At 43.4% G+C, this 18,185-nt stretch overlaps 1 protein-coding gene across 3 annotated transcripts; it reads left to right on the top strand.

The window, feature by feature from the left end:
• Nucleotides 1-88: 88 nt before the first annotated feature.
• LOC105020692 (equilibrative nucleoside transporter 2) lies at nucleotides 89-17,239 on the top strand. Of its 3 annotated transcripts, XM_010887907.5 has the most exons (14): nucleotides 89-373; nucleotides 5,537-5,609; nucleotides 7,650-7,706; nucleotides 8,634-8,715; nucleotides 9,238-9,383; nucleotides 9,727-9,866; nucleotides 9,969-10,103; nucleotides 10,444-10,541; nucleotides 11,190-11,259; nucleotides 12,922-13,100; nucleotides 13,447-13,549; nucleotides 13,653-13,738; nucleotides 14,003-14,202; nucleotides 14,933-17,239. In XM_010887907.5, exons 3-14 carry the CDS (start codon nucleotides 7,675-7,677, stop codon nucleotides 15,042-15,044), a joined length of 1,383 nt encoding a protein of 460 aa, XP_010886209.3. In that variant the 5' UTR covers nucleotides 89-373; nucleotides 5,537-5,609; nucleotides 7,650-7,674; the 3' UTR covers nucleotides 15,045-17,239. The 3 variants fall into 3 exon arrangements, with proteins under 3 accessions (XP_010886209.3, XP_010886206.3, XP_010886207.3); XM_010887904.5 differs by lacking the exon at nucleotides 5,537-5,609 and having other exon boundaries at nucleotides 90-373; XM_010887905.5 differs by lacking the exons at nucleotides 89-373; nucleotides 5,537-5,609 and adding an exon at nucleotides 5,860-6,066.
• Nucleotides 17,240-18,185: the final 946 nt, after the last annotated feature.

Raw genomic sequence — 18,185 nt, 5'->3', positions numbered from 1 at the left:
GTTAGCCTTCAAGTTTGTGTTTTTGGGGTGTATGCTTGTCGGGGGTGGGGCTATAGAATTTATTTAGATACCCTTTGAAAGGGTGGATTCAGAGGTTTTAACGGAAATGTGTTCTAGCTCCGAGTGTTCAATTACTTTTTACTGAATCGCTCTGTGCTCCTGGATTTTCATATTGTTTAGATGTCCCCGATGTAAAGAACACGATTAATACTGCAGCGTAGCGCTTCGTAATTAGTCGCAGACGCCACGTCGCGATGTTTTAACGTATTAGGCTACACATTAATTGTTCTTTCGGAAGTACGTTTGCTTTTTTGTTTATCGTCGCATCATGAAAATACGGTGAGCTGATTACTGCACTTCTGATCACTGCTAGGTGAGTAGGCACAAAATGAATCGTGCGTACCGTGATTTCATGAGGTGGTGCTAACTAATATTGTTTGTTTCAGCTTAATTAACTGTAACAGTCCTATATCGTCTGAAATATTAACAGGCTATTAATGGATTTCTTCGCTGTGCTGAGGCGCAACAATTCTGCCCTTGGGCGCGTTTTTGTGATTAAGGGTGCCCCTGATTGCGTAGTATTGGTTCTTGAATATTTTTTTCTGTTTCAACCAGCAAAATGAATATAAATGTGCTGTATTCAAATATCACATTTCCCGACATCTTAGGCTGAGCAGTTGCGCTTAGAGTTGCACGCCGACGTTGGCAGGACGTGCTTCACACGAGGCTACGTCTAATTCTGCGCTATTGCTTCACTTTAGTAAGCTAAATGTGTACCATTTTATGGACATCGTACGGGTGATGAATGGTGGATTCCGCGGCAGGTGCTGCAGTCCATGTTTATTGTGTGTCTGAAACGAGAATTGCCGAGATATCGTTAGGTATGCGGATGGCTTTGTCAAATGCTTTAGGCCACCATGCGACTTGCGGTTACCAGACACCACATGGGGCATGATCATGTCTGACGCATTTGAGGATTAAGCTTCTGATAATCCTTGATTCAATGATAATTCGCGTAGCTTTATCTATATGGACCGTTCTCTGTGTGGGACAAATAATTGTATAAAATGTACAGGTTCAGCACTTCCTCATATGCCATTAACCAGTAAGTAATTCCCATCATGATCTTGCTTTTAACTTCTTTTGACTATCCAGCAAACAAAGGCATGGTCCTTGCAATACACTATACATAATAGTTTAGCAACATTTTAAGCAAAACAATATAGACTTGAGCAATTAATCAATTAAATTTATTTTAAAAAGCCATTTTTACAACAGCCGTTGGTACCCAGCCTAAAACCCCAAAGAGCAAGCAATAAGATTTAATGTACAGTGGCTAGATAAAACTCCATTGTATGGTCCAAAACCCAAAGTCCAAAGTATAACCAGGTGGACAGGACTGGGACAGTCAGGTGGGGTGTGGACTGGACTGAGACAGGACTGGGACAGGACTGGGACAGTCAGGTGGGGTGTGGACTGGACTGAGACAGGACTGGGACAGGACTGGAACAGTCAGGTGGGGTGTGGACTGGACTGGGACAGGACTGGGACAGTCAGGTGGGGTGTGGACTGGACTGAGACAGGACTGGGACAGGACTGGGACAGTCAGGTGGGGTGTGGACTGGCACTGTCAGGTGGGGTGTGGACTGGGACAGGACTGGCACTGTCAGGTGGGGTGTGGACTGGGACAGGACTGGGTCAGTCAGGTGGGGTGTGGACTGGGACAGGACTGGGACAGGACTGGGACAGTCAGGTGGGGTGTGGACTGGGTGTGGACTGGGACAGTCAGGTGGGGTGTGGACTGGCACTGTCAGGTGAGGTGTGGACTGGGACAGTCAGGTGGGGTGTGGACTGGCACTGTCAGGTGAGGTGTGGACTGGGACAGGACTGGGTCAGTCCGGTGGGGTGTGGACTGGGACAGGACTGAGACAATAAATATACTTTCTCTCTCTTGGTGTTTCTGAGACAGTCAGGTGAGGTGTGGACTGTCCCAGTTCTGTCATCCATTTCTTTATAGCCCTGAGGAACACCAAAATGAACTTTTGATTTGGCAGAGGACAGGCCATCCACACATACAAACTGATATATTTCTGATATATACGATACCAACATGGGTTTTCGATCCCTCTAAAAGAAGCGTGATCATTGGTATCGTAAGCAGCACTAAGGTCAAGAAGCAATAGGATTGATGCAAGACCTTTGTTCGATGCTATTAAAAGGTCATTGACCACTTTCACGAGAGCAGTCTGTGTTACAAAGGGGTCTGAAACCGGACTGGAGAATTTCATAAATATTATTTGTCTTCAAGAAGTCATCGAGATCCTGGGAAACAGGAGAGGACATTTTTTTGGAGAGGAACGGGAGGTTGAAAATTGGCCAGAGATGGTTTATTTTCAGATGGAGATTTGATATTTTTAGACAAGGCTTTATTTCTGCCAATTATAGTGCATTCGGTACACATCCAGAAGATAGGGAGCAATGTATCATGTTTAACATCGCTGGAGCAAGTACAGGAAATAGCTCCTTAATTAATTTCGTTGGTATCCTATAATATTGTAGTTGGTGTAATACAAGTTGACTAGTGGGTTTAGAGCTCAACTATTCTAGTGAACGTCTCTAGCGATGTAGGATTAAAAAACTGTCCCCTGAGATTCCAAGACATGGCAAGTCACTGCCTTCCCAGAGCAACTTGGTTTTTGAGGATCATGCTTATTTATGGAAGAGTTTATTTGTTTTCTAATCATGATTATATTTTTGTGAAAGTTCAAGTATTCATCACTGCTGGAGTGAAGACCCAATTCACTTGTAGAAAGTTGCTTTTATGTTAACTTTGCCACAGTATCCAAAATAAATTTTGGATTATTCTTGTTCGCCTCAATCAGGTTGGAAAAATATGTTAATCGAGCAGATGTGAGTGCTTTTCAGCATTGGACTTTACTGTATTCCAAGCTAAGTCTATATACTATAACTTGGAAGAGCGCCATTTCCGTTCCAGTTATCCAGAGGCTTGCTTCAGAACTCTAGTGTTCTGTGTATCAGGGTGCAAGCTGCTTGGTGCTTATTCTTTCATTTTTATTGGTGTAACCATATCTAAGGTAGTAAGCAAGGTTTAGATCCTCGATTAGAGTGTCAACAGGTTTATTTATTCTGTCGTCCTTGGTTTGGAGGAGGATGTCTGGAAGAGCATCAGAAAATCTTTCAGATGTCCTAGAATTTGTACAATGGCTTTTAAACGTCCTTGTTTGGGGTGCAAGTGGGTTGAGCGTTAGGACATTAAACGTAATCAGATGGTCTGATAATCCAGGATTGTGTGTTTAATCTACAATATCTATTCCACGGGATAAGACTAAATCTATGGTATGAATGTGGCAATGTGAAAATAGAAAGCATACTCTCACACTTTCCCCTATTTTTGACCATTGTTGTGACTGTGACAGCTAAACTGGCCATTACTCAGAAACACTGTGGTGTGTGTGTGTGTGTGTGTGTGTGTGTGTGTGTGTGTGTGTGTGCGTGCATCCGCGGGTCTGAGGCGTTTGGTTAGATTGAGACTATGAGGTAATCAGGTAAAGAAAGTGTGCAGTAAATGTCTGTCAGCTTAGCTGTAGTTAAAAAAGGGGAAATGCGCTGCTGTCTGCACGCTTTAGATTAAGGGCCTTAGTTCCTTCCCTAAACAAATATTTAGATTTCTTGAAGCAAAAGAAGTACTTTAAAGTGTGTTTGTGTGTGAGAGAGAGCTCATACCTGTTGCCCGAAACAGAAAACGGATAAAGAACTAATTGCTGTCCTGCTTTTCAAACAAGCCCAAATTGTATGTTCAGAATAAACACCACTCATTTTATATGCTTTTCTAAATATAGAATGTGCTGACGTCTCCTCATTCAGCAACGGGTTTGCACTTGGCAAATAATGTGCATGAATGTGGACTTTTCAGGATACTGTGAAAGACTAACTGTTTGTATGCAATACAGTGGGCATGGTTTGTTAGGATGTTCCCAGAAAAAGACTGCTGTAGATGACCAGGCAAACAAAGAAAGGTTAGAAAAGCAAGTGAAGAGGAAGAAAAAGCTAGATGGAAAAAGGAGTTGAGCCAAAGACTTGCTGGGTTTGTTGGGCCTGTACTTTTAATAGATACCAACATACTTTCTCACAGCTTCTGACATTTCTATTATTTGTATGTATGTAGTATATCCTGTTAGACATCTTTACATTTCTCTTACTTGGGTGCTGTAACACTGAGGTTTGATTTCCTGGTTAGAAGCATTTTGTTTGGATCATTCCTGAGATCTTAAACTCCCTGAAATCCATTGGGAGTTGTAGTAAGACAGGGTCGTACAGACAATTGGTTATGACAGACGGGGGACGGAGTTAAAATTGCGGAAAAGGGTTTTTAAAAACTGCCGTTGGTTAGGATTTAATGACTGGAGATTAAAAAAAAACTCTCGGTCTACAGGTGCAGGCCTGTGAAGTACCTGGTGCCTTACAATGTAATCAATGGCTGCAATCTTGTTGATGTTTCCACCAGTGCTCGACTTGGTCCGGAACGGTGTACAGGTACTTCGAATTTTGGGGAAAAGGGGTTGGGATAGGATATCTTAATGGAACAAGCCTGGAAAAAACCATACATTTTGATGAACATAGTCTAATGGGCGATTTGTCAGTTCTTGCACATATTTTATCCCAAGTCAAGCGCGAGTTTCCGTACAATGGTCTTTACGCAGTGTATCTGCAGCACATACACCGAAGTGCAGGTGCACATGGGTTTTGATGTACATGTACTTATCGGGTACTGGCCAAGTAACGCTACGTAGCAACAAATAAGTGATACTTGACGTCGAAGTGTTCATAATACAATGAAATAGTATTGCGATTAAAAACATTTTGAGATTTATAAATGCCTAATAAAAAAATAAAATATATTTTAATGTTTGATGCATTCGTTACTTACATGCATTTGTACACTCGAGAACTTATAAGAAACTAAAGGTCTATGAATCTACAAAGTTTGCGTCTAATGCAACCAACGTATGAACATCCTGGCAAGTGCTTAGTTGTGCGTCTGAACGTCTGCCCCTTGGCAGAATTGTTGCACTTCAGGAAATTAAATGTAACAAATCAACTGCCTAGAGGCGGTCGTGTCCGTGAATGCCTTACTTGTTCCCAGTCACTGAGATTGTTAACTGGAATATCACTTTAATCTCAGTGTTCACTCTGTATAAAGATTGGTTGTGTAGGCTACAAGTGCGTGTGTATTCGTGTGTGCAGTGAGAACAGAGAATTGCGTACGTGTGTCTGTGCTTGCAGTATTTTTTTTCGGAGCCAGTGCGTCATGGATGAAAATGTCCTAGAGACCAAGCCTGGTATTTGTGGCGTGGGTTACAAATAAGTGTTAACTAAAGACAGACCAAATGCAATACCTTTCTGTCGAAAGAATGCCGTGTAAAAAAAAAAAAGTCAACCCTACCTAAAAACTATTTCTAATTCTGAACAGTTGTTATATTTATATAAGGCTTCTTCATACATTTTGTCATTTCAGCATTGAAAAGCAAACTAAGACTTTCGCTGGGCTACGCTTTGACGTGATCAGACTGCGTACTCTCATTCTGCTGGTCAGTATTGTACATGCAGGGTTTGCCAGATTTTAATGACTGTTTACAGCAATTACCCGCTCAAACGCTATACAACCCTATCTGTAAATCAACCCGCCTAAGACAATTTTTGCCCGCTCACTGTCATTGAAAATATCCCAAGTTTCGGGGAACCATGCCATCTGGCAACACTGTACAGGTAGCTACTTGCTAGCTCCTTCTGCTCACCAGCCCCTCCTTCGCATATGATACATTTAATGTGACGCCATTGAGCAAGATTCTTCCTACGTTGGTAGCAGTGATGCACTTATTTTGATCTGGACAATGTTTGGGACTGATTTGCTATAGACCTTGCAGCCATGCTAAATGGGCCGTTTGTGTGGGTGGTTCAGAATGTCGGAGATGACTGGTTTGTATTCAGAACAAAGTGGATATACTAGAAGCGGACTTAATTCTTGATCTACAAAGGGGGAAAAAGGTATTTTGGGTCTTTGTTTTTTATGCCAAGCGCACTATAGAATTGACTTGCCTTCTGTAATGTACAATAAACACATTTCCCACAAACTTACATGGTCTTTACCAATTGTATAAACAGTGACCTTCATTAGGAACTGCACCTTTCGATTAAGATGATCAAAAAGACTGTTTATAATAAATAACACGTGTAGTGAGCTATATTTTTATGCTGAAAATATGGTAAACTATATTCTTTTATACCACTACAATTACTCAGAGTATGTTTATTTTTCTTTCAAAAAGATAGGTGTCAGAATTATTGACACCCCTAAAGATTTTAGAAAACAAATACAACTATAAAAGATGCAATTATATTATACTTTTTGAAGTTTATATCTGTCTGACAGAATTGTATTGTGGCCTTTCATTGCTTCCTGCTTCACTGGGGTCTAAAATGTGGTAACAGGCATGTTATTCCTTTGTCTTCAGCCACCATAGAGGAAAGGCAAAGAGCTCCCACATCATAAGAGACAAGTGTCTGTTCACCTTAATAAATCAATCAATGCATACCAAAATAAGTCTAACAATCTTACACTATTTCCAAATGAAGAAGTTTAAAGCCAGTGGGATGGTGGTAAAACGTCCTGGTAGGGTTTGTTAGTGCCACTTGCCAACCGCTCTCTCTAAACTATGTGTTTACTTAGCCTTGCAAACTGTTTTTGCGCAGAGGTCTGAGATTCAGCTTGACCAAACTCACCCTGTTAATTCACTATGTCCTAGATCAACATTCTTCTTAAATGTGTATTTGAATCAACACAATAAATGAAGCCATTTCCAAAAGAACTTTAACCGTGACTGACTGCGTCTGTGATTATGTTGTAGACAAGGGCAGTTTGCATCAGAATAGATTTCTATTGACTTTAGCCTCAAAGAAGTCTTTCCTACAGTTAGCGATGGAGGACCTAGACTCGGATCAGAGTATACTTGTGGAACGTTTGTGGATTGTTCTTTTCTAGTTAGCAAGTTGTTTTGCCCATTTAAAGGCAGAGCACACAATGCGTAGTCTCTTTATTACCCGCTGTCTATGAAATGAGAGTCATGTAAAGCTTTACAGGAAGTGTATTTTTTTTAGAGCAGGCCTGACTTCAGCATACAAACCTTGTTTTGCTGGTGATGGCATATCTACTCTGTCTATTCTTCTGTGGACCTTCTGGAAATTTACATTACATATTTTACATTATAAAATAACATTTCATTTAGCAAAAGAGGTTTCTTCCATGGTATGCAAAACAATGCTATTTATAGGCACCTTCTGTATTCCGCTCATGGTTTTGAAGCCCAAATGTAAAAACACGATATAGCCCTGTGTTGAATACCACAAATAGCCCACTTTGAAGCAACGTTGATTTTACCCCCACAAACCGTGAGGAAGGTCCGGTCGGAAGGGAGACGAGTTGGCAAGAGTTTCACCGTTACAGAACTTGGTTTGATATTGGCGTCACCATATCTCCTTGTCTTCATTTTGTAAATAAAGTTATTTGAGAAGACAGGAAATTCCACGTTTTTTCTTAAGATGTTTGACCGGGTTCTGTCTTTTGCCCCTAGTTTCATCTGAACCCTCGTGCACAGGATGAAGGTTTGGGCAGAGACCCCACGTGATAGGTGAGTGTCTGCCATGACTCTGTGGCTGGCCAATTCCTCCTAATATGTGAACAAAACAACAAAAAAACAACTCTAACTTGTGGAACTGGATTTTGACCTGTCAATAAATTAATGTAAAACATGAATTTAATGAATAGAGTATAACATTACATTACATATCAGTAGAGTTGAGTTTGCAAGAACCAGGAGGCAGAGAGGCTGAAAGAAAAAGCTTCTGAAACTTTCTCTCTGTTATAACCAAAATTGAGGACATAGAGGGGATGTTTTATAATTAAGTGGGATTTGAACGACCATTTAGCCCACTACTTTGTTCCGTGGACACATTCCAGTCTATGCCTTTCTGATTAGTGTCTGTTTAAGCAATCCACCAAGCCTGAACAACTAATGCATTACAGTTGGTCTAGTGCAAATAGAGACACGTGTGTAAATAGAATAGCAGAAGCAAATAGTATTCAAATTATGGGGTATAAGGCAGAAATGCAGATCCTATAGTGTATGGCAAATATACGCATACATGGTACATAGCTGATACATATGAATGGCTATACTGAATAATGAAAGAATATTTAATGTATGGTAAATAATTACTGAATCAGTATTTTCCAGTTCCTTCACTTGTTTCTCACTTCTCCGACTGTCAGCCCAGCCACAATCTTCAAAAAAAGAAATAGCCTCCAGACAAAGAAACGGGACCTTTGTACTGATTAAATTAATGAACAGAGTGTATTGGTAATATTTCCAGTGTTCTTGTATGAAATGGCAGTTAGGATGAAACAACCATCACTTTATTTCACAGTACATAAATTAGTTATTATCCTGACTGTTATTACTTAATTTCACGCACAAATTAGTTCCTGTTAACAAATATCGTGGTCATAAAATGGTTAACGCACCAAAAGTCCTATGAATATCTCCTCCTGTTCTCAGGGGCTGGTTGGTGGGGATCATCTTCTTCATCCTGGGCCTCGGGACGCTGTTACCATGGAACTTCTTCATGACCGCCTCCATGGTAAACATTGATACCAATGGGTCAAAGGCCATCTTCGTAATGGCTAGTGGGTCAAAGGCCATCTTCGTAGGGTAGGGTAGAGCTGATCCAACACTGGTCATTTCCTAGAAGTACTTCTTCTTTCGGTTCTGCAGGTCTCCCGCTTGTCATTAAAAAAAATTCAAATTGACCATGTGGGGACTAGATTTTCCAGGATTAGCGGTTAGGTTTTTGGGTGAAACCTCCAGTCAGGGCTAGGTTACATTAAGGTTAGGTTGTTAAGGTTAGGATTAGGTTAGGTTGTTAAGGTTAGGATTAGGGACTGTGTGTAAGTGGGGCACAGTTTGGGGTCAATTCTGTTTTAGAGGGATGTCCCCACCTGGTCAAAATTCTTCCATCTGGTGTTCCTGGGGTTATATCTTTGGCGTCAACTCTGTATTGGAAAATTGACTGGGCCCCTTTGAGCTGTGAATGGCCCATGGTGGATATTTAACCTTTAATCTCTTCTCTCGTCCCCCCCCCCCCCCCCCCCCATGTTATCAGTATTTCAACAGTCGCCTCAACAAGGCCGAGCTGAGCAATGGCACGGTGGCAGCACGCAAAGAGTACTACTTCGACAACTGGATGACGCTGCTGTCTCAGCTCCCCGTCCTCCTCTGTACTCTCCTCAACTCCTTCTTCTATCAGCGGTGAGGCGGCCGCTTTTCTCCCAGGTTTGGCGTGTCACCCAGCGGAGCGTTTGGCGGCCGGTCCGGCGCGTGACGGACGTGGCCTTGGTTTACATTGTAAAAAATGTACACCGCTCTTGTGGGTTGGGTTTCAGTAATCCGGAGAGACGCAACCCGTCGGTCATGTGATCGCCGTTTCGCCGAGCTCCTCCAAAAACACACTGTCCTCTATAAGTGATCGGACCTTGGCTAAAAGTGACCTTACACTGCCTCAGATGACCTTTACATGAAAAAGTGACCTGGGTCAGCACCCAACCCGAATCCCTAAAGCCTTTGGGTTTTGCTCGTGCGTGTTTCTGTGTAGGATACCGGAGATGGTGCGGCTGGCGGGCAGCATGATCTTCATCTTCCTTCTCTTCGTCCTAACTGCGATCCTGGTCAAGATCCCCATGGAGGAGGACCGCTTCTTCACTGTTACCATGGTCACCATCTGGTTCATCAACTGTGAGTAGGATGCGAACGTGTGTGTGTGTGTGTGTGTGTGTGTGTGTGTGTGTGTGTGTGTGTGCGGTATATTATAACCCCCTCTCTTCTCTCTTCTTGTAGCATTTGGAGCCGTGTTACAGGGCAGTCTATTCGGCCTGGTGGGTCAGCTGCCTCAGAAGTACAGCACTTTGTTCATGAGTGGCCAGGGACTGGCGGGTACCTTTGCAGCCATCGCCATGCTAATCTCCATAGCCAGTGAGTCAAGCAGACACTGTATTGTAACCACAAGTGGCCACAGGGAAATACTCAGTCATCGCTCAGATCAGAGATGGCCGGCGTTCAGCGGCCGACCGGTCAGCACTTCAGCGTGCTTCATGATTTGTTTAGCGTGCTTCATGGTTGGTGGACACAGTTCCCGCTCTTATATGCTGTCAAAGAACCGCATTAGAAATGAATTCTCTTGAGTTTTTCTTTTTGTATACCAGCCTGAACATGCACGTTGAGTTGTCCAATCATAAACGGTCAAATAACCAGCCAAGCATGACACTAGTGGGTCTCTGACCTCTCCTTTTGCTTCCCTGTGCGCATGTGACAGGTGACACGGACCCCGAGACCGCTGCGCTGGGCTACTTCATCACTCCGTGCGTAGGGACCTTGGTCACGCTGATCTGCTACCTCCTGTTGCCTCGTCTGGTTAGTGACTCGGTTCTACCAGAGTACAAAAGAGCCAGTGATCAAACGCACAGGTTGGGCGCCCGGGGCGGACCGTGTCTCTCTCAGGACTACAGCTGATCATCACGCTGCATGAAGTCACTAGGTGTTACTTAAAGAATCTTTCTGTCCGGATTGTACACAGGAAATGGCCTGTGTCCCCCAGGGCTCTAGCCGACCATTTGGCAGGATAATATGACCACCGTGTGTTCTATCTAAGGCGGATGCCTGGTTACCACAAACGGAGGTGTCGGGTCACAAAACGAGCAGGTCTTTTAACGGAGTAGGCGGAGAATGTGTGCCCTGGAAAGTTTTAACATCGACGTGTAGAATATTATTCGCCAGGGTAGATTTTTCTTTTAATCATGAATAGAACTATTTGTCGTGCTTGCTTACTAAAAAAAAAAAAATTATGTATGTGACACACGGATATTGCCCTCTGCTGAATCGGAATGGAACTGGTGAGTCAGAACAAAAATGTTTCCGTTGCTTGAAATAAAAATAAAAACTCCAGCTCCACCTTTCATGGAGGAATACGTGTTTTACAACGAAACTGCCTTCTGCAGTCTGTGTTCAAGTCCAGGGACTGTCTGGTGTGTCTCATTTGGCCTCTGTTCCGGTCTCATGTAGGAGTTCGCCCAGTTCTACTTGGACAAGAACCGGAGCTACGAGGTGGAGACCACAGATGTGCTGTTGAAAGGTAAGGCTGCTGTGAGCCACCCATGTTGTGCTCCATGCCAGTAACTCCCTCATCTGCCTTTATGCCGGCAACACCATCCCATGTACAGCTGGCCCTCACTGAATACTGTGTTGTCCCAAGTAGACCTGGGAGAAAAATGTTGCAGGCAAAGTCGACCAACATCCAGCATGTCGTCTTTGACGCGCATTTACTCCTATATAAAATGTACACTCCTCAATCGGAGTCTACCTCAATCTGCCTGTCCCCCAAACAACCTCACCCCGAATGGGTTAGAGTACATCGACAAATATGTTGGTATTTGGTTGGACTGCTCACTCTCATTTCAATACCCGTATTACCTTCAGTCCAAAGTTAACTCCAGTACTGGTTTGTTGTTCCACTACCAACTCCACTCACGCCGCCACATATGCCCATGTACAAAATGCCCACCCTGCTGATCCTCCACTATGGTGACATAGTCTGTAGCCGTAGGTCTCAGTTGACTTACCAAGTTAAATAAGGGTTGCATAAATAAAGACAAAAATCGATGCCCAGTACAAATCGATTCCATTTACATTAAGAAAGGACAAGGACACCCTCAGCCGTCCAAATTATTGGCAACTTTCAGTGTTGAGGGAAAACCTAGGCCCACTTCATAACAGACAAGGTCTGGTGTGCTTATGCCCGAGTATCCTCATGTAGCTGCTTGGAATAATAACATACAGTGTGAACTGTGCAGGTGTAGAGGCTATGTTCTTTTGGTTGGAGAACAAAACCGAGAGAACTGAGAATTCTGGAGCATGGCTAGTTAGAAAGCCATTTAGAAAACCAGCCAGAAATAACAAGCTTAAAAACAAGCAGTTAGGCCTATAAGCTACAGCTAATTAGAAAGCTAAACTGGCAGCTATACGCCTATAATTAGCTAGCTAAATACTGGTGATTTTATCCAAAAGTGAAGTTTATAATAGTATAGCTTTTGAAGATTATTGAAGTGCACATTATCCCTGATGTGCTGATCTAAGTTCATTAATTGTGTTTGAAATTCTTAAATGAGCAGTCCTACTTGAGACCCTCAGGCCCTGGTCTGATCTGAGTCAATGGAGCATTATCTCATTAGCCCAGTATACACTCACATTTATTCATTTACTATAGCCGTCCACAGCTCCCAGACAAAGAGGTGCTCTGTGATACATTTACTGACACAGACACTGTTTAACCACTGGAGAAAACTGCTGTTGGTGTCAATGGGGTTTCCGTTCACATTAAGAAAGGACAAGGACACCCTCAGGCATCCAAATTATTGGCTACTTTCAGTGGTGAGGGAAAACCTCTGGCCCACTTCATTTACATTTTAGTAATGTAGCAGAAGGTTATCCAAAGTGACTTACAGTACAAGGCCATCTTCCCAGGAGCAATGTGGGGTAAAGTGCCTTGCCCAGGGACACAATGACAAATGGCCCAGTTTGGATGTGACCCAAGAACCTTCCAATTGGAAGCCTTCCTCCCTAACCACTGAGCCCCCATAACAGACAAGTTCTGGTGTGGGGTGTCATAACAGACAAGTTCTGTTGTGCTTATGCCAGAGTATCCTGGCCAGCGCTCCAACCACACCCACTCACTTCCTTGCTCTATGGCCTCTGTCTGGTTTTCCTGACCCGTTTCCCGTTCTTGCTCATTGGGCAGAGAGCAGCACAGTGGACAACGAGAAGCCAAACGACCAAGCCAATGGCCATCCGCCACATTTGGCTGCCAGTGACGAGATGGTGGAGGGGACTACAGAAACCACTCCAAATCAGGCCTTCGTACGCCTGGAACCGGCCGGAGACCGAGACAAGTCCAGCGTTATGGAGGTGTTCAAAAAGGTACGTCTGTGCCTCGGTTGTTACTCCGCTGTGTCTATAGAGGGAGTGTCTTTTGATTCTGAATGGACAATATGGTTGTAGTCCGTAGTTATGGTACAATTATTGACTCTTCTTCAGAGGCTTGAGTTTGCTTCCTTCCGCTACTGGCATTTAAAAGTGTTAAAGGGAAATCAATTAGCAGAACACCCAGATGAACATAAATGATGAGGGTGTCCATTTGTCTCCTTTCTGCACATTGTTGGTAGTAGTTGGCTAACAGGATTGCCAGTTAACGGCAAATATTTGTGCCGGTCCCTGAGGGGAGGGGGTTGAAAATGACCAGGCCCGTCCTCCTGTCTCTCAACAGATATGGGTGAAGGCCTTCTGCGTGACGTTCGTCTTCACCATCACTCTTGCGGTGTTCCCCGCCATCACCGTGGACGTAAAGACTAAGTTCCTTGGGAAATGGGGTATGGAAAGCTGATGCGCCACTGGCTGTTTTTGCGATGCACGCCGCGCGCGCACGCACGCGCTCGGCCGCTGTTAACCCACCCGTGTCCCTCCGTCTCCCAGAGCCTTACTTCATCCCCGTGTGCTGCTTCCTCCTCTTCAACGTGGGCGACTGGATGGGCAGAACGGTCACCAGCCTGGTGCAGTGGGTAGGTTCCCCCGGGGCCTCGGTCGGCCTCGTTCATTTGCTCTCGTCGCACGCGAGACCTCTGAGGTCCACGACGCGTTAGATCCCACCCCTGTGTTGAAGGAACGTCCGCTTCTCATGACGTGGCCTAGAATCCTCTTACCGATGTAATGTTCCTCACGTTTTCCGACGCTGAGGGGAAGTCTCCGGTTGGCAGTGAGAGATCGCAGCTGTCGTAGGTGTGTGATTTTGTTGTGTCTAACACCGAGCTGGACGTGCTCCCCAGCCCCCCAAGGAGAGCCGTCTGTTGCCGGTGCTGGTGGTGTCCCGGGTGGTCTTTGTGCCGTTGCTGATGCTGTGTAACGTCCAGAAACGCTCCCACCTGCCCGTACTCTTCAACCATGACGCCATCTTCACCATCTTCATGGCGCTATTCTCCCTCTCCAGCGGCTACTGCGTCTGCCTGTCCATGTCATACGCTCCACAGTAAGTCTCACACACACACACACACACACACACGTACAAAGACTTGATTTAGACGGTATTGTGGGGTCTGCATACTTTATAGTTGTGTTAACGTGGTATTCTTAACCAAGTATTTGAACGTAGAGAATTAACAGCTGGCGTGGACTCTGTTCTTGTTTGTCAACGTGCTCTGTCTACTTCATCAGTCTTTGATTGCATTGTAAGGGTTTCTTCTGAGAATGATGATGATGCGCGCACACACACAGATCAGAAGACCCAGAGCAGAGTCCTAACCAGCTAAGTGCTTGTGTGACACTGTTGTGAAACCAATTCTGCAACATGCATAAACCAATACGAAGTACAAGGGACGGTAAACAAGTGGAGAATGGTTGTGTGTGTTGACAGAAGGATAAGAGGGCCTCTCCTATTTGAGTAAGAAGCTTCCTGATGTAACTTACCGCGGCTTTACAAAATCAACAAGATTCTGTTTATTTCATTTAAAAAGACTGACTCTAACAACACTCAAACACTTAGTTATTTTTAACCTAGGCCTCATTGGGAAAGGAATGAGATACAAACGAACATTTATTTGTTTATAACTTTTGGAGAGAAACTCCGGGAACATGCATTATATTTCACCAAAGAACCTCATTTACCCAAACTGTCACATTCTGCTGCAGTGTGCTCTGGAAGACACCCCCCCCCCCCCCCCCCGGCTCTTTGTCAACTTTCTCTCTTTCTTGTTGTCCAGGTTGGTGGCTCCAAAAGATGCAGAGACAGCTGGGGCACTGATGACTTTCTTCCTGGCACTGGGCCTCTCCCTTGGGGCTGCCTTGTCCTTCCTCCTGCGCCTACTTGTCTAGACACACACACCTCTTCACACATTGTCATGTTGCAAAGTGGGTTTGAAATTTATTGAATAATTTAAATTTATTTTGGTGACCAATTCAAGAGAGAGGTTTGGTTAGGACTAATATAACTTTGGTTGCCTGAGTAAGGGAATGAGGTGTGACACCAGTAGAGGCCTGAATACAAACCTGAGTCATGCCCTTTTGTGGCCCGAGAAGGTATCAGCCTGGAGGCCACAAAAGCCCAGTTTGACTCTGAACGCATTAATTCAGGGCCACTTTTCACTGCGGATGGAGAGTGTGGGGCCCTCTCTCAGGGAACCAAGACTTTATTAATGAGACAAAGGTTTTGGTCGGTCACGATTCACTAACACAGAGGTGGAACACTAATGTGGGTGGCCTTAAGGCAGCCTATCCAAGGAAGCGTTCGTCATGCCAACTATATCCAAGGACAACGGGAAACATGCAAACAGCCTACACACCTGCTTTTCCTGAGCTGATAAGTATGCTTTATGCCAAACCTGAAAAGGTAACATTGAGGCAATAAAACCTGAAGTGTGTTGTAAAACCCAATATGCTGAAGAACAAACACCTGCACTAGTCCTCAGCCTGTACTGCGACATGTGAAGGGCTTTGCTGCTGTTGTGCACACAGTGCTTTGCACAGTGACCCTCCTTAGATGCACCTTGAGGTAACTTAAAAGGGAAGAAGCTTGGAGACTAGGGTCCAATAGGTCCTGAGTGTGACCTTTGGCGTGCAAACAAAATGTAGTGTTCCATGGAATAAGGTCCAACATATAACATCCACCAAGCACTCAAGTCAAAAAGGGAACAGCCATAGCCTAACCCCCCCCCCCCCGACCCGTTGCTGTTAAAATCTCACGGAGCGTTGTATTTGCTTACTTGGGCAGCAACTTTTTTTCAGATTAAGAAAATAGGATCTTAGAACGGGTACAATTCAGGAGGAAAACCTTTCAGTTGGAAAACAACCTACAAAACAAGGCCAGATCTACACCGGTTGCTCACCAAGAAGAGAGTTCATTAACGTTGGTGTTCAAGGAACAGATCTGACCGGCTGGAAAAATCAACAGCAAGACATACAATTGACTGTCTACTCACACCTTGACAGAACTTTCAACATTTGAAAAGAAAAACGCAAAAAAACTGCTTTTAACTATGATTATCAGATGTTGTCATTGCCAGAGTTTGGTCTAACATATATTGAACTCTCATGAAGGTATTAGTGTTTTATAAGCATTTAAACTATGTTGGTTGTAGGCATGCTACAGTTTTTTGAATATTCAGAATTAAGTTGATATTGAAGTACGTGTGTGCATTTTCTAAATAGAATTAAAATACCGATCTGGAATTTATACAAAACAATTCCTTTGTTTTTTTGAATAGTTTTTATGACGCGTACGTTGTTGACATTTTGCGCATGAGGCAAGATAGAAAACTTAAATAATTTATATTTACTTTGGAAGAAAATTATAAGTTTATAAAAAGAAATCCTAAGTTAGGCATTAAATTCTGAATGTGGTTGGGCATCAAGTGCACGTTAACGTTATCCAATAGCCTAAAGCCGGGTATCTTATCTAGCTAGCCTGTCTGGGATTCTCTGTTCAAGAATTGTTACACGTAGATCAAAGTGGGTGATACAAGTCATCGTTTTAGGCTAGTACTGCTTTTCGCTTTCTGTCATTCTGCGCGCTCTTCACAAATAGTCCATTTGTGGACTAGTCACCGGGTCCTTGACGCAGTATATAATACTCCGGTTTTTAAAATCATATATTTTAAACATCAAGAAGTTACAATACTATTTAAATAATACAAATATTTCCGATGCCCATCCAAAGTGGATTGTTCTTCCATATTGCCGCTACTTCTAAAATCATTATTGAATCCTATTCCAACCCACTTTGTACTGCAACACAATGTGAAAAAATGTAATATGTAGTAAATAACTTAACCACAATACCAGCCAGAGACTGAGTTTGCCCTCACCATATGGCTGGCATGCACTTGACGCAACACGAAATAACTGACAATGCCTATTTGAGACCAGGTTAAGGGAATAATGCTACATGAATGCTAGCTACCTGGGTTGCAGCTTGTGTACATTAATACTTTTTTTGTGTGTCAGTGGCTGTGCCTCTGAATTTTTTTGCATTGTCAAATCTAATTATGTATTAAAAATATGATGATTGGATACGTTTCCACTCCAGCTGTAATAACAGTCTCGATTAGCTTAGCTGTTACCAATCACCTTAAAAATCACAGGTTATGCCTCTATTTGTTTTAAAGCAGTCTCTGTGCTATGTGCTAAAACATTTGAATACAATAGTCAGTCAAGCTTTTTTGTCCTCAAACACCAAAGGTGAATTTGGTGTAAAAGTGGTGGGACGGTCATTCAGGTAGTGAATTAGCGTTATTTTAGCAGCAGGATATTATGCTGACAGCACTCATTTTCTTTAGCACAATAAAAGCCATCATTGCAATGCATAAGGCAATATAGTTAACAATCTAGTCTGAAAAAGAACAGACAATAGTAACATTGGAACGGACATTAAACATAAAATGTACAGACTAGATTAACTATATTACCGTATATATTTAAATGATGGCTTTTATTTTGAAAAATAGAATCTGAGTTAGCGCTGCTAGCATAATATCCTGCTGCTAGAAGAACGGCATTGAAGCCTCGAATGGCCATCACTACATGCATGAAAGAACTCCTCCCAATTGTAAATATGTTGGTGGATATGTGATGTGCTGGACTGTTTTGCCACCAAAGGCTATGGGAACCATGTTAGGATTCAACACATTATGGACTCGAAATTACCAGGAGATTAAAAAGAAATCTGCCTGCCTCTGCCAGGGGGCTAAAACTGTCATGTCATTGGATCTTTCAACAGGACAGTGATTACTAAAACATTCCTTCAGATACACACACACACACACACACACACACACACACACACACACACACAGAAACATCACTCGCCACAAAAGCAAGCTTTTGCTGTGATCACGGCTGTCTGGGGGATGCCTCGGACGTCCAGGCCTAACGACGCCCTGGCTGCCAGTAATTCTGGAGGTTTCAGTAAATTTCCATGAATTGCCTAGTCAGAGCCAGACCTAAGTCCAATTGAGAATG

This window comes from Esox lucius, chromosome 24, assembly GCF_011004845.1.
Source record: "Esox lucius isolate fEsoLuc1 chromosome 24, fEsoLuc1.pri, whole genome shotgun sequence".
Lineage (NCBI taxonomy): Eukaryota > Metazoa > Chordata > Actinopteri > Esociformes > Esocidae > Esox > Esox lucius.
This window is presented reverse-complemented; position numbering and strand designations above follow the sequence as displayed.

Bases quoted from the DNA above. Each gene is read 5' to 3' on its own strand.
- LOC105020692 (XM_010887907.5), top strand. From the start codon at position 7,675: ATGAAGGTTTGGGCAGAGACCCCACGTGATAG. The intron at 11,260-12,921 runs GTAAGGCTGCTG...CTCATTGGGCAG, and splicing joins CACAGATGTGCTGTTGAAAG to AGAGCAGCACAGTGGACAAC. The intron at 14,203-14,932 runs GTAAGTCTCACA...CTTGTTGTCCAG, and splicing joins TCCATGTCATACGCTCCACA to GTTGGTGGCTCCAAAAGATG.